This window comes from Rhinopithecus roxellana, chromosome 11 (assembly GCF_007565055.1).
Source record: "Rhinopithecus roxellana isolate Shanxi Qingling chromosome 11, ASM756505v1, whole genome shotgun sequence".
Taxonomy (NCBI): domain Eukaryota; kingdom Metazoa; phylum Chordata; class Mammalia; order Primates; family Cercopithecidae; genus Rhinopithecus; species Rhinopithecus roxellana.
Genome location: NC_044559.1, coordinates 41,994,548 through 42,009,140, shown reverse-complemented (window position 1 = coordinate 42,009,140; position 14,593 = coordinate 41,994,548). Strand labels below are relative to the sequence as shown.

Sequence of the window (14,593 nt, the reverse complement as noted above, 5' to 3'; positions counted from 1 at the left end):
TAGTAGAGACGGGGTTTCACCGTGTTAGCCAGGATGGTCTCAATCTCCTGACCTCGTGATCCGTCCGTCTCGGCCTCCCAAAGTGCTGGGATTACAGGCTTGAGCCACCGCGCCCGGCCCCTTTTGATATTTTTTTAAAATTTTACAAAATGAAAATAATGAATTCAACTATAGTACTGCCTATTCTCATCTCCTCCTTCATCTCTTGTGTGCACAGGATAAGACAATCACAATTCTCCAACCAGGGTCCTTTATCATCCATAGATCCCTCGAAAATCACTTGTTTTCTTTATATATTCTTTTATATTCTGCCTATTGTAAAACCTTTAGTCCAATATCCTCATATATGTATAAGTTCTTAACGTGTAGTTATTTCACATGTATTTCTAATTTACATAAACAGTATTGTGTTTATATATATGTGTGTGTGTGTGTGTGTGTGTATATATATATATGTATTTCATCCTGTTTTTTACTCCTTCCACTGTATTTAAGTCCTCTTCCTCCTGTTTCTGCATGCCACGTAACACTCCATGGCTGCATCAGCCAACTGTTAATCTGTCTCCTCTCTCAGTAAAAAACATGCAGATGGTCTCCAAACTCACATCATGACAAAAAACACTGAAGTCAATATCCTCGCAGGAGTTCCTTTACAACCAAGAGCTCAGCAGACACAGAGGATGTCTGTGTTTGCCCAAGTGCTGCCAGTGTGCTTTTATAGAATGGCTGCATTGGTCTACATTCCTACCAGCAATGCACAAGGATTCCCATACCCTATGTTCCACCCACACTTGACACTACATGGCTTTCCAGTTTTTGTTAGTCTAAAAGGTAGATCCATATCATGGTTTGAACATCTCTGAAAACTGATGAGTCTGAACATTCCTTTATATGGCTTGTTGGCCTTTTAGGTTTCTCTGTCTCTCATTAGCTCTTCACCGACTTTGTTCATTTTTCCACTAGGGTTCCTGCTTTTTTTCACTGTTGATTTGCAGGAGTTTCTAGTTAAATTTAGACGCTGGAAAATTTGTTTTCCCAAAATGTCTTCTGTATTTAAGTTTGACAATGATATTTTTCATCAAACAGAAAGCATTAATCTTGATTAATTAAATGTATTAAGTTTCTTTTTCTTTTCTTTTTTTCTTTTTGCCTTTTGGTTTGAGCTTCTGATGTCCCCTCCTGCCTCTAGGTCACAAAAATATTTTGCATTTTGTTATATTCAATTGTATGGCTTTACATTTTTTACATTTAGGTCTTTAGTGCTGTGACACTCACTTCTATATATGGTATTAAGTAGAGAACAAGTATTCTTCTCCATAAAGTGAGACAGTTTTCCCAACACCATCTATTAGACAGTCCGTCCATCCTCTTTGATTTGTGCTGCTTTACTGTATATTAAGTCCCCAAATATTCATAGGTCTATTTCTGAGCTCTTTATTATGTTGACTCACTTCCTATTCTTGTGCCAATACAATACTGATTTTATTTCCATGGTTTTGTAAGATATATTAATATCAGGTAGGAAGGGCAAACTCCACCCATACCTCCCACATTTACTCCTCTTTATTCAAGGATGACTTAGCTATTTAGGACCTTTATTCTTTCATAAATATTTTACAACATGTTTATCATATTCCTCAAAATATCCAAACGAAATTTCAATTGGAATTGCACTAATATAATATTAGGTTGATCCACCCTAGAAAATAAGAGTTATCTCCATTTATTTAGATCATCTTCCCTGAACACACATTTTTAACAAGAAAATATGACATTGGCAGTAATGATTTTGATTCAAGCTTAAGCAAAACATTCACCACATATATACATACCTAAATAAACTATTTAATTCTTAAACTGTAACTTACCAAAGCAGTTATTGCAGGGAAGTTTTTGGACATTTCTCTAAGAAGGGTACAAGTCCTAACATCCCATAGCTCCAGGGGTTTATCTTTGAATACAACTGCCAAATACTGCCTAAAATAAAGAAAATTGCTAAATAAGCCCCTTTTTGCAAAACTTTCACCATGAATTAGACCAAATAAAAAGTTCAGTAAATTGAAAAACTCAGCTGATGCATTCTAAATATAGACAATTTAAACCACCATTTAGCACCCATGATGAACAGTCCTAAGAAGGTACAGCTTTAAGATGACCTGTGAGAGAACATACAGACTCACACAATTGGGCAAGGAGTCCAACTCGGAAGAAAGAGTGACACAGATTCAAACCCTGATGCCGCAACTTACGTTAACCCTCCTGAGGCTCAATTTCTCACATATGACATGGGAATCTCATCACAGACCTCAAAGAATTGATATACAGATGATGGTAGGCATTCAGTGAAAAAATATGTAAAGTTTCTATTATCCTACTACAGTTGGTATTCAACGAATGCCACTTTATTCACTTTCTGTTAAGCCTGGAAGAAGTACTGAATGATGTCAATGAGTGCAATTCAATAAACATAATTTGAGCATTGATTACTCAATAAGCATTATGAGGAACTAAAATATTATTCAGCAAATGATGGCTGACATAGAGGAAATGTGACAAGAGTAGGAAGATCCCTGTACTCCCTGTATGAAAGGACTGAGATTCTTCCACTCAGCACCACCTGTGACTCCCAACAGAAAGCAGAAATTTACAGAAAGATACCTGGCAAAACACCCATATAGTTGGAAGTTAAAAAATACACCTCTGAATGACATCCCATGGAAATTGTCAAAGCGTATAAAGTGAATTAAAATGAGAACACATTACCATATCAAAAATTGTAGGATAGGATACAGGAAAAGTAGTGCTTACATAGCATGAAATCTTTACATTACATTTTAGGGAATCATCTTAATTTAATTATCTAAGTTTCTATTTTAGAAAACTATGCAAAAAAAGAAGAGCATATTTAAGAAGTAAGCAGAAGAACAAAAGATAAGCATGATAGTCAATTAAATTGAAAATGGAAAAATCATAGAGAAGAATCAAATGAACCAAAAGTAGTTTCTTGGAAAAGATCAATAAATAAAATTGGTTGATATAATTTACTGATATTAGGAGTGGGAGAGATCATCACTGATCACAGAGACATGATGAACAAACTTATTTCAATAAATTAATAAACTCAGCAACTTCAACAAAATGGACAGATTACTTGAAAGACACCAATTACCAAAACTCAAAACAAGGTAGAGAATCTAAATAGTCCTGTATTTATGATAAAAACTGAATTTGTATTTAAAAACTTTTCCACAAAGAAAATTTTAGGTTCAAATGGGTTGCCTAATGAATTTTTCCTATTTAGTAAGAAATAATATCAATTCTACACAAACTCATTATTCAAAAAAAAGGAGAGAGAATACTTTACAACACATTCTGCAAGGTCAATATTACCCTGATACCAAAATGAAGGATATTACATAAAAATGAGACCAATATCCTTCATGAACATAGATATAAAAATTCTTCATAATATATCAATAAATCAAATCCAGCAATATGTCAAAACAGTAATACATCATGACCAACTAGAGTTTATTCCAGGAATGTCATGTTGGTTTAACATCTGAATATCAATCGATGTAATTCACCATATTAGTGAACTTCAAAACAAAAAGAAAAACAAAATAACACACACACGCCATATGATGATGTCAATGAATACAGAAGAAGCATTTGACAAAGTCAACACCTACGCATGATACAAAGGCTCAGCAAACTAGGAACAAAACTTTTTCAACTAAAGTAAATATACAAAAAATATACAGCTAATATCATACTTAGTGTTGAAAGACTGAATGCTTTCTTCATAAGATCCAGGATTAGAGCAAGACACCTGGCAAAGTTCTAAGTTCTAATCAACACTACACAGGAGGTCCTAATTAGTGCAAGCAAAAAGAAGGCCTATAGATCGAAAAGATGTCAAGGTGTCTTTACTGGCAAACGAGATTGTCTCTATAGAAAATCCTAAAGAATTAACAAAAGCACCTATACTAGAAGTAATAACTAAGCTTAGCATGGTCCCCAGGCACAAGGTCAATATCAAAAAATTAACTGTATTTTAGTATAAAAATAATAAATAATTGAAATTTTAAAACGCCATTTATAAAAGCATCAAAGAAAACACAAAATATAATTAACAAATAATATGTAAGACTTATACACTGAAAACTACAAAATGTTGCTGAAATTTTAAAAGATCTAAATAAGTGGAGAGATACACCACGTTCATGACGTTCATGAATTATAAAACTTGTTAAGATGCCAATTCTTCCCCACACTGATTGATGGGTTCAAAGCAATCCCAATCAAAATCTCAGGAAGATTTTTTGGTAAAACTGATAGGTTGATTCTAAAATTTATATGGTAATGCAAAGATCTTAGAAAAGCCAAAACAAGTTTGAAAACTATTTTAGAAAGCTTACTCTTTGTTTGTAATTTTGATTGACTTTCATTCAGTTTCTATTTTTTTTTTTTTTTTGAGACGGAGTCTCGCTCTGTCGCCCAGGCTGGAGTGCAGTGGCTGGATCTCAGCTCACTGCAAGCTCTGCCTTCTGGGTTCACGCCATTCTCCTGCCTCAGCCTCCCGAGTAGCTGGGACTACAGGCACCCGCCACCTTGCCCGGCTAGTTTTTTGTATTTTTAGTAGAGATGGGGTTTCACTGTGTTAGCCAGGATGGCCTCGATCTCCTGACCTCGTGATCCGCCCGTCTCGGCCTCCCAAAGTGCTGGGATTACAGGCTTAAGCCACCGCGCCCAGCCCGGTTTCTATTTTTAATAATACTGCTTTACATGTTATTTTCCCCTGAAACAACAAAACTCAATTTCTGGAAGCAAAATGGGTTTAAATTATACATAAAGATAATGGATTCTTTCACTCAGTAACTCCATGCTTAGATAGAAGTGCATAAGAACTTTATCCGAAAGTAAACAACGATTCATGGAAAAGCTACCTCATCTTTTTAGAAGTGGAGAATTAAAAGTGATAGCAACTTAATTTTGTAATCAAAATATTTTCTTTGGGCTGCATATCACTATTTGCTATCACTAAAAAGATTCTATGTGCATTCCAGCACATTCCCATTTTCTTAAAGATGAAAAAAATCCATGAGATTTCATTGTGATACACCATAGATATTTTTTTTTAGGTTGACACTTACTTCAAATGAGATACTTTAATCATTTCGATGGGAGATTCATCATTGCCTCTTTCACCGCGAAAAGCAATGCTCCTACCTTTAATTACAAATTTTAAAAAGTGAGAACAGTGCATAAAACATGTATGAAAAACAAGAAGCCACACCAATGTAATTTGATCGATCCTACCCTTCCTACCCTCTGTTCTCCTATTCATTCTTCCATTTGCTTCAAATCCATTTCTGTTTTTTTGTTTTTTTTGTTTTTTTTTGAGACGGAGTCTCACTTTGTCACCCAGGCTAGAGTGCAGTGGCGCGATCTTGGCTCACTGCAACCTCCGCCACCCAGGTTCAAGTGATTTTCTTGCCTTAGCCTCCCAAGTAGCTGGGATTACAGGTGCTCGCCACCATGCCGGCTAATTTTTGTACTTTTAGTAGAGATGGGGTTTCACCATGTTGGCCAGGCTGGTCTCGATCTCCTAACCTCCAGTGATTCACCTGCCTCGGCCTCCCAAAACGCTGGGATTACAGGTGTGAGCCACGGTGCCCAATTGCTTCTAAGCTGTTTCTAATAACATAAGTTCAAAGAATATTCTCAAAAGTGTTACAAATTAACGATCAATAATACATCACATATTCAGATATTTATTTTGTAAAAAGGCATTTTCATTTGTTACACAGTTTCTTGAATTCTGTAATTCAATTTTAGAAATTTAAAAAAACAATGTTAAGTTTTAAGATATCTATAGGACAGCAATTGTCTGGTGTGAAAACTATTTATTTAAAGTAATATTTAATACAAACATTCTCATGTTTCCAAATACTAACTTAGTGGGGAAAAACTCTTGAAACATGTATTTAAGATTTTCTTGTCCCATGTGTAAAATACTAGTTAAATATTTTGAACATGTTCCTCTGAAAACATCTTTATAAACTGGAAACTAGGGAATAACTACCGTGTTCATGTATGCTGTGGAAAGAATGAGTTACCCACAAAGGAAGCTACATGATTTTCTGTGAATAAAAAAAGTATAAATTCGAACTTGTATGTTTAGTATCTTGTGAAAGATTTTTATCTACATTAAACAAAAGAGAGAACATACTCAATTCAAGGCCAACTGAAGGCCTAAATGTCTTCCCGCTCTTCATTGAGATTCCATCATGTGGAATCTCACTATACTCACTATTATTATACCCCAAACAGCCCACGTTCTGTCCTGACTGCACTAGTCTGCTGCCTTCCTTAGAAGCCCAGGCTATAAAATCTATAATCTATGAACTCAAACATCCCACTTAAGGAAATCAGTAACTGTTACTGTAGACCTTTGTTCCTTAAAAGTCCATATGTGCAAAGCAGATTTTAAGTTATCTAACAGTCCTGAATCTGAGCTGACCAAAGCAAATAAACAGGGATTTTTTCTTTCTTTCTTTTTTTTTTTAGTCAATGGTACTAGATAACAGCATTTTATCCCTGGGATCACTAGAGACAGAGCCAGTACCACTCTGTTGGCAAATTAGGAACTTGGGAATGAGAGTCAATGGGCAGGTCACTTCCAATGAGACTAGAGCAGCAACACTGGACTAAAGATGGGGGTGATTCCTTGAAGTTTATTAACACACCCTGAGAAGTAAGAACAACTGGATCTTTGACAGCTTGAAAATACATATGGAGACTATAAAAAAGCGACCATGTACTTCATTTGTTTACAACTTACTTGATTTACAACCATTTATTTGATTTATTCATTTTACACGTACATACACATGCTCTCATTGGTTAAGATCATCTGCATATGATTCATGTTGCTATACCATTTTAAAGAAACTCATCACAATTTTGTTAAAAAAAAAAAAAAAGACCTCTTTGAAACTACTGCATATTTTCAAATTCTTCATTTTGAAATTCACTGGTTTTAGGCTTTTAACAATTCTGAAAAAGTTACCTTATTGGGATGTTTCCTACCGTAGAATCTTCAAAATCCCAAATTAAGTTTCTCTATTCATTCAGCCAGAGACTATTACAAGTTTTAAATTTGAGCATTTAAAAACAATCCTTAACCTATAAATTTTCTAAGTGTTTCCTATGAAGGCCAAAATTTTCAGCAGAGATGCTAATAAAGTCCATTGATAGAGTTATTTTTAAATCGATCTTTTAAAGTTGGTTATATATAACAATGCACTTAAAAGTAGAACTGGTATCCTCCTATGTTTTAATGAATCTGTCTGTTCAGGCTAATGGTCCTCCATTTTACCATGTATTTGTGCTAACAACATTTCCATGCAAACAACGATGAAGCCTTTCTAGGGCAATTATTAAAGAATAAAAGAATAAATATATAAACATGAAATATAAGAAAAAACTCCATGATGAAAGAAGTACTTTCAAACATGTTTTATAAATAGCAACATGTTTATTCAATATGACAAATCAATTTGAATCTTTAAAAACAAACCTGTTGGAAGATCAACCAGTTGAAGTTCATTTCTCACTAATCCCACATTGTTTGGTGTTGAGGTAGCAAAAGAAAGAAAACTAGTCAAACTTGTCCATTCAATACCCCTATAATAGGAAATGAGATAAAGGTTAAACTAATACTCTTTTTTATTTGAAAGGTTCATTTATTTGAAAAATAAGTTTTCCAAAGACCTAAATTTTATTACACAAATTAATTAAAAAGTAAGCATGACCTTTTATCTTAACATGACCTTTTATTTGAGACTGTATTACCATACCTAACACACACAAAATTATTTCTAACTAAAACTTTATCTACAAATGTAATGACAAGATAGTTTAGTTATCAAGATTCACATCAGTATTAACATGACTATTAAAATCTGGCCAGGGAGAGAGTCATATTACAGTAGTTTCAGCCTACCAGACCAAGACACAAACTAATGACCTAAGAAAATCCATATGTACCTCTCTATTTTGTTTACTTCTAAGTATCTTCCATTGCATTATAAGCTTCAAAGGCTTTGTCTGTTTACAAGCATAGAGAAGATACTCAACAGATATTCGTAAAGCATTGTGAGTTAAAACAAGCTTTTAAAAACATACACACGTTGCACTATCTGCTGTCATGAGTCCCTGGCACAGTACACACAAACCTTCAAGTGCTTCAGATTATGATTTTTAAAAGGACACTTAATAAAAGGTAGGAAAACAACTTTCTAAAAGTTAACCTTTTTTGGACATGAAAATCTAAAATGTTTTAAGTTTACTGCTAGAAAGTTAAGAGATTTTTATAATACATCTGTGAAAGTTTTTTTTTTTTTTTTTTTTTTTTTTTTTTTTTTTGAGACAGGGTCTCACTCTGTCACCCAAGCTGGAGTGCAGTGGCACCATCTCAACTCACTGCAACCTCTGCCTCCCAGGCTCAAGAGATCCTCCCACCTCAGGCTCTCAAATAGCTGGGCCTACAGTGTGTGCCACCATACCCAGCTAATTTTTGTATTTCTGTGAAATTTTCTTAATGGCTTTTGATTATAATACTAAAATTACATTAACTGAAACACAAAGCAGGATTTTAGCGTTCTCTTGGTCAGTATCTCTGAATATAAAATACAAATTATTTTCAAAATGGCAATGAAGAGGAAAAATTCATGTAAAAATAGAGTATCTTTGTATGATCATTCACAACATTTATCTCCCTGAGTAGTATATCCCTCAGAGTTAGTATCCCAAGTAACACTTATAATCAATTTCAATGTTACTCAACCATAAATATTATCTTAGCATGCATAAGTCAAGTATTTAGTGACATCTATAACCTGACTAATCCAGGATAATAAACCTTACTTAAAATTAATACACCTCTGATTAATTAGCTATTAAAACTTTCTGTGTTTGAAAAAAATGACATGTTTGGCTTTTCAGAAGCATGTGTGAAATTCTTAGCACAAATCTTGGCTCAGCCAACATTTTAATTTTACTGCCAACATGATTCCTACTAACCTATGTGCGTATTTCAGCAGGAGATGTAGCATATGTACTGTAAGGATAAGTGAAGAGTTCAGGCTCTGAGGCTTGAAAGGCCTAAAGTGAATTCCATCTAGCTCCTTCACAGATTACTCTGTAATTTTCAGTTTCTTACTCTGTAGACTGGAAATACAATACCTGCCCCATACAATTGTAGTGGAGATTCAATGAAATGATGCATGCAAAGTATTAATACTTAACATAATCCCTAGAATAAGTAGTGATTAAATGGAGAGTTTCCACTGGTTAGTGTTGACCATAAAAGGAAACACCAGACACATAAGGCAAGGTGAAAGGAAATGTCGACAGAAGAGTAGATGGGAAAGAGAGAGAGAGAGAAGTGCCAGAAAGGCAAGCTACAGACACTGCAACAGAAGAGAAGAGATGACTAACAGCCTGAAAGAGTCCAAACAGACACCTTTGTCACTGCACCTCAAAAGCCCAAAGTTTTTAAAGACATTATTATTCCACGCAAATGTATTTGGGGAGATGCTGTACAGGAACAGCCTAAGGTGGCAATAAACAGTTACCTGGGCTGCACCACAAAACAATGCACTTGAAACAATAAGACAATGCAAACTTTTCAGAGATTTCCATCACAATCAGAAGCTGTGATACTTAAAAGGTTAACCTGGCCTGGCGCGGTGGCTCACACCTGTAATCCCAGCACTTTGGGAGGCAGAGGCAGGTGGATCATCTGAAGTTAGGAGTTCAAGACCGGCCTGACCAACATGGTGAAACCCTGTCTCCACTAAAAACTACAAAAATTAGCTGGGCATGGTGGCATACACCTGTAATCCCAGCTACTTGGGAGGATGAGGCAGGAGAATTGCTTGAACCTGGGAAGCAGAGGTTGCAGTGAGCTAAGATGGCACCACTGCATTGTAGCCTGGGTGACAAGAGCGAAACTCCATCTCAAAAAAAAAAAAAAAAAAAAAGAAAGGAAAAAAAGGTTAACCCTTCTCCATTAAGAAAATGTATGTACTCAGGATAATGTGTTTGCTAAGGGTTCACTGAGAATTTTTATACACAAGACCTAAATTTAATGTACAGAAAACAGAAAATGACCTTTCTTATGCTTTCACTGAAAGATCATTAAAAAATACTGGAAACTGGCGGGGGGGGGGGGGGCAGTGGCGCATGCCTGTAATCCCAGCACTTTGGGAGGCTGAGGTGGGTGGATCACTTGAGGTGAGGAGTTCAACACCAGCCTGGCCAACATGGTGAAACCCCATCTATACTAAAAATATAAAATTTAGCTGGGCGTGGTGGCGCATGCCTGTAATCCCAGCTACTCAAGAGGCTGAGACACAAGAATCACTTGAACCCGGGAGGCAGAGATTGTAGTGAGCTGAGATCGCACCATTGCACTCTAGCCTGGGTGACAGAGTAAGACTCTGTCTCAAAAAACAAACAAATAACTGGAAATTCATATTTTATATGTGTAACTCTACAATCTATCACTGATAGGACACAAAAGGAAAATAGCCTTGTGTTCAGCAGAATAATGCTATGGACAGTACAGGTACGCATTTTGGAACAGAAAGCAAGAAGCACTCTTCTGTCAATGTAGCCTTCCCTCAGACAGCTCTGTATACACAGAACTCAAAAGCAGATCAGGTCTTAAAAATCAAAGAATAAATGCTATGCAGTGTTCTGATGATGTTTAAACAAAGAATAAATAAGACAAATTAACAATTAAAATGACTTTATTTGAATTTGTCATAAGCAGTCCTACTGATGGATCATCATAGAAATGAAAAATATGCAGCCATAAAAAAGAAGGAGTTCATGTCCTTTGCAGGGACATAAAGCTGGAAGCCATCATTCTCAGCAAACTAACACAGGAACAGAAAACCAAACACTGCATGTTCTCACTCATAAGTGGGAGTTAAACAATGAGAATACATACACATAGGGAAAGGAACATCACACACTGGGGCCTGTTGGGGGTTGAGGGGCAAGGGGAGGGAGAACATTAGGAGAAATATTTAATGCATGCAGGGCTTAAAATCTAGATGACGGGTTGACAGGTGCAGCAAACCACCATGGCACATGTATATCTATGTAACAAACCTGCCCAGTCTGCACATGTATCCCAGAACTTAAAGTAAAATTAAAGAAAAAAAAAGAAAGAAAATGTGGTACATATACGCCACGGAATACTATGCAGTCATAAAAAGGAATGAGATCATGTCCGTTGCAGGGATATGGATGGAGCTGGAAGCCATCATCCTCAGCAAACTAACACAGGAACAGAAAAACCAAACACCGTATGTTCTCACTCGTAAGTGGGAGTTGAACAATGAGAACACATGGATACAGGGAGGGGAATAACACACACCAGGGCCTGTCGGCAGAGGGCATCTGAGGGGAGGGGGAGCATCAGGACAAACAGCTAATGCATGTGGAGCTTAAAACCAAGGTGATAGGTTAATAGGTGCAGCAAACCACCAAGGCACATTACGTATACCTATGTAACAAATGTGCACGTTCTGCACATGTATCCCGGAACTTAAAGTAAAAAAAAATTAAAAATAATGAAAGATAATAATTGTGAGCAAAATAAATAAATAAATAAAATAAACCTGAACAAGGCAACATAAGGACATCCAGTGAGAAAACAGCCTGGCCCTTAGGAGAAATAAATGAGGTGCAACAATATCAGTTGGTACAAAAATAGCTGTTTTTTGCCATTAAAACTGCAAAAACCGCAATTACTTTTGCAACAACCTAATAAAAGATAAAACATTCTCTACTGCTTATGTTCTTTAGACAACAAACAATTAGTTATCATTCTTGATTAACATAGCCATTAGCTGGACATGAATATTATTCGAACTTTTCAAATACTCACCACTGCAGATATCATTATGGAGTACTGAATGTAGAAAAGTCTACGAGAATTTTTTTTCTGATATGATGTTTGTGATGTCACCATCACGATGACGTACTTACTTGACTTCACATGAGTGGATGCTTAACTCCTTGTGTAGCAGACCACTGGTGAGATGGTACACCAGGACAGAACCGTTACTTGTACCTTTCAAAATGACATCATGGAAGATCATTAATTCAGTGGGAGTTCCAGCACTTTGCAAGAAAAGTCTTTTCTCAAGACTTTAATCACTTAACAACATTTATCTTTTATAAAAGAAACCCAAGCTATGTGCTTAAACAAACAAACAAAAAAGAATGAATTTCTCTGGTCCACTTCCTTATTTAAAAAAAATGGGCCTAACCTCATGTGCTCAAAAACCTTGCTTAATTCCAGGAATAGATTTTTCACAGAAAGATCTTAAAACTTACACTAATACACATACAATTTGAAGAAACACTTTCCTAAGCTTTTATACACATGGGAATTTATACTTTTTGAGATTCAGAAGGTTTATTATAGCTGATCCTCAAATAAGCAATCTAGCAGAGCTCATTAACTAGGGTTATCCATTTTTCTTTACACAGTTTTGTTTTTGTTTTGTCTCTTATATTAAATAAACCCTGATGAGAGAGAAAAGTATGATGGTTAACTGTGGTTTCTGCAATTAAAGAAACCTGGGCTCAAGCCCTGGCTCTTTCTTATACTCTTGGATGAATCACTTGCCCACACTAAATCTGTGTTTTCATCTCTTTAAAATGGGAAGAGTAGAAAATCTATTTGTTGGAGATTAAATGGGAAAACATAAAGCACTTAGCACAGTAATTGGCACAAAGTAAGCACTTGGTTAACTATTAGTATCCTGTTATCACTACAATTAACAGTTTACAGTTATTATTCCAAAGCTTTTCATGGTCTCAGGTAGTATGTCTGAAGTTTAAACGGAGGGGACATGGACATACATGAAAAAGTAAAGCTTCAGTCTCTATAGTGTTTTTATAAGTTAAGCAAGAAAAGTCAACAGTCTATATGGACAATCACTTTTGCACTGCACATGATTTAAAAATTAATGAATTCATACAAAGCAAGACAGTGGAAGTAAAAATGCTGGGCAAATTCCAATATTATCTTACTTGCTGAATAAAACTCCAGAAATCTTTTGCAAAACTATTCTAGAAAAACACATTGTACAGTTGTTTACATCTATCATCTATTTTGTAATAATACCTTCTGGCACTGAGAAAGTAAATTACTAAAATTTTTCAATTAACAGAACTTCATAATAATCAAATGATTTCTATAATCTGAAAGTTTTAATAATGCTGAACCTATGATCTAATGCACTAGGGGCACTACAAGATTTAATTCCATAGTTGAACTCTTTATCTTTCTTAGTGACACTCTAGACAAACCTTTAGGCACTTATATTTTTACTTTGTTATACTAAATTCAGTAAATGATACTGACTACATACCAATACAGCTTATTCTACAATGGAAATCTCAGACCTTGCCATAACTCTTATTATATAGCTATCCCAAGGAATAATTTTCCCCAAGAAATTGACAAAATCCTAACTGACAAATCAGGAACACTTACATAATACATACATGCACATATGAAGCATACTGATGAATCCTAATTAAAATCTATTAATGGTGAATATTAATAGTTTCTAAAGCAAAAATTAAACATTTATCTGCATTATATAAACCCGGACACATATACAGACAATTGAATCATAAAAATCAAATCGCTTTCAAAACATAGGCACAGAAAAAAACAGAAGGGTACTACCAAACAGTAATACCCAAATGAGTCTTTAGCACTGAGAAGTCAGCCATGTTAGCCACAGAATAAATACGGTGAGGCTTTCACTACAAATCACATGTTAATAGACTGGGGGAGAAAGCCAGAAGCCAGCCAATAGCATCTTAAGAAGAAATGTTGAGTTTCAAACAAATACACGGTTTTTCAAAAGTTTTGGAGAAACGTATTTTAATCATGTGTACTATTTAATAGCAAACTAAATTTTGTTTTTTTCTCTATGCTGTAAAGAAAATTAGGTTCATCACATTACTATGAAATCAATGTGACAAAGTTGAAACCCAGATAAATTTTTCTACCTATAACATACAAATACACAATTTCAAACCAAAAGGCAAATCTTAATTTATAGGGACCATAGGCACTTTAAATAATATTTGATATATAACTCTTAGCAAAAGAAGAACCCTGCTATTCTTAAACTAATAACCCTGACTATATTTTTAGTCAATAAAGACCCAACGAAAACTGACATGACATAAAGACTGGGGTGGTCCAATTACAGACAAGGAGCCTGGGATTCAGCACTGCAGGGATGAGCCTCCTGATATTTCAGAGATGAACGGACAGCATCAGAGACTCGACTGTCCAGTCTCAGGTGGAAGAAGACTTAGCGTTCCAATTCAGTATAAGATGGTTGGAATAAAAGGACAGAAAAAAAATTTTTTTAAAGTTCCGGGATGAGTATTTACACAGTTTCACTTAGCCTCTACCTCCTTTTAAAGCATCCTAAAAGAGAATAAAGGAACTTCTAGAAACTAGAAAACCTAAACA

At 35.3% G+C, this 14,593-nt stretch overlaps 1 protein-coding gene across 3 annotated transcripts in view; it reads right to left on the bottom strand.

Annotated features, from left to right (window-relative positions):
* Positions 1–14,593, bottom strand: part of WDR11 (WD repeat domain 11) — a 56,694-nt gene that overhangs the window by 22,631 nt on the left and 19,470 nt on the right. For all 3 annotated transcript variants that reach the window (XM_010365672.2, XM_010365675.2, XM_030940832.1), the window contains exons 11-14: positions 12,073–12,157; positions 7,586–7,692; positions 5,157–5,232; positions 1,869–1,977 (exon numbers count right to left, since the gene is read on the bottom strand). In XM_010365672.2, coding sequence (XP_010363974.2) covers positions 1,869–1,977; positions 5,157–5,232; positions 7,586–7,692; positions 12,073–12,157 — 377 coding nt within the window. The remainder of the gene's footprint in view (positions 1–1,868; positions 1,978–5,156; positions 5,233–7,585; positions 7,693–12,072; positions 12,158–14,593) is intronic.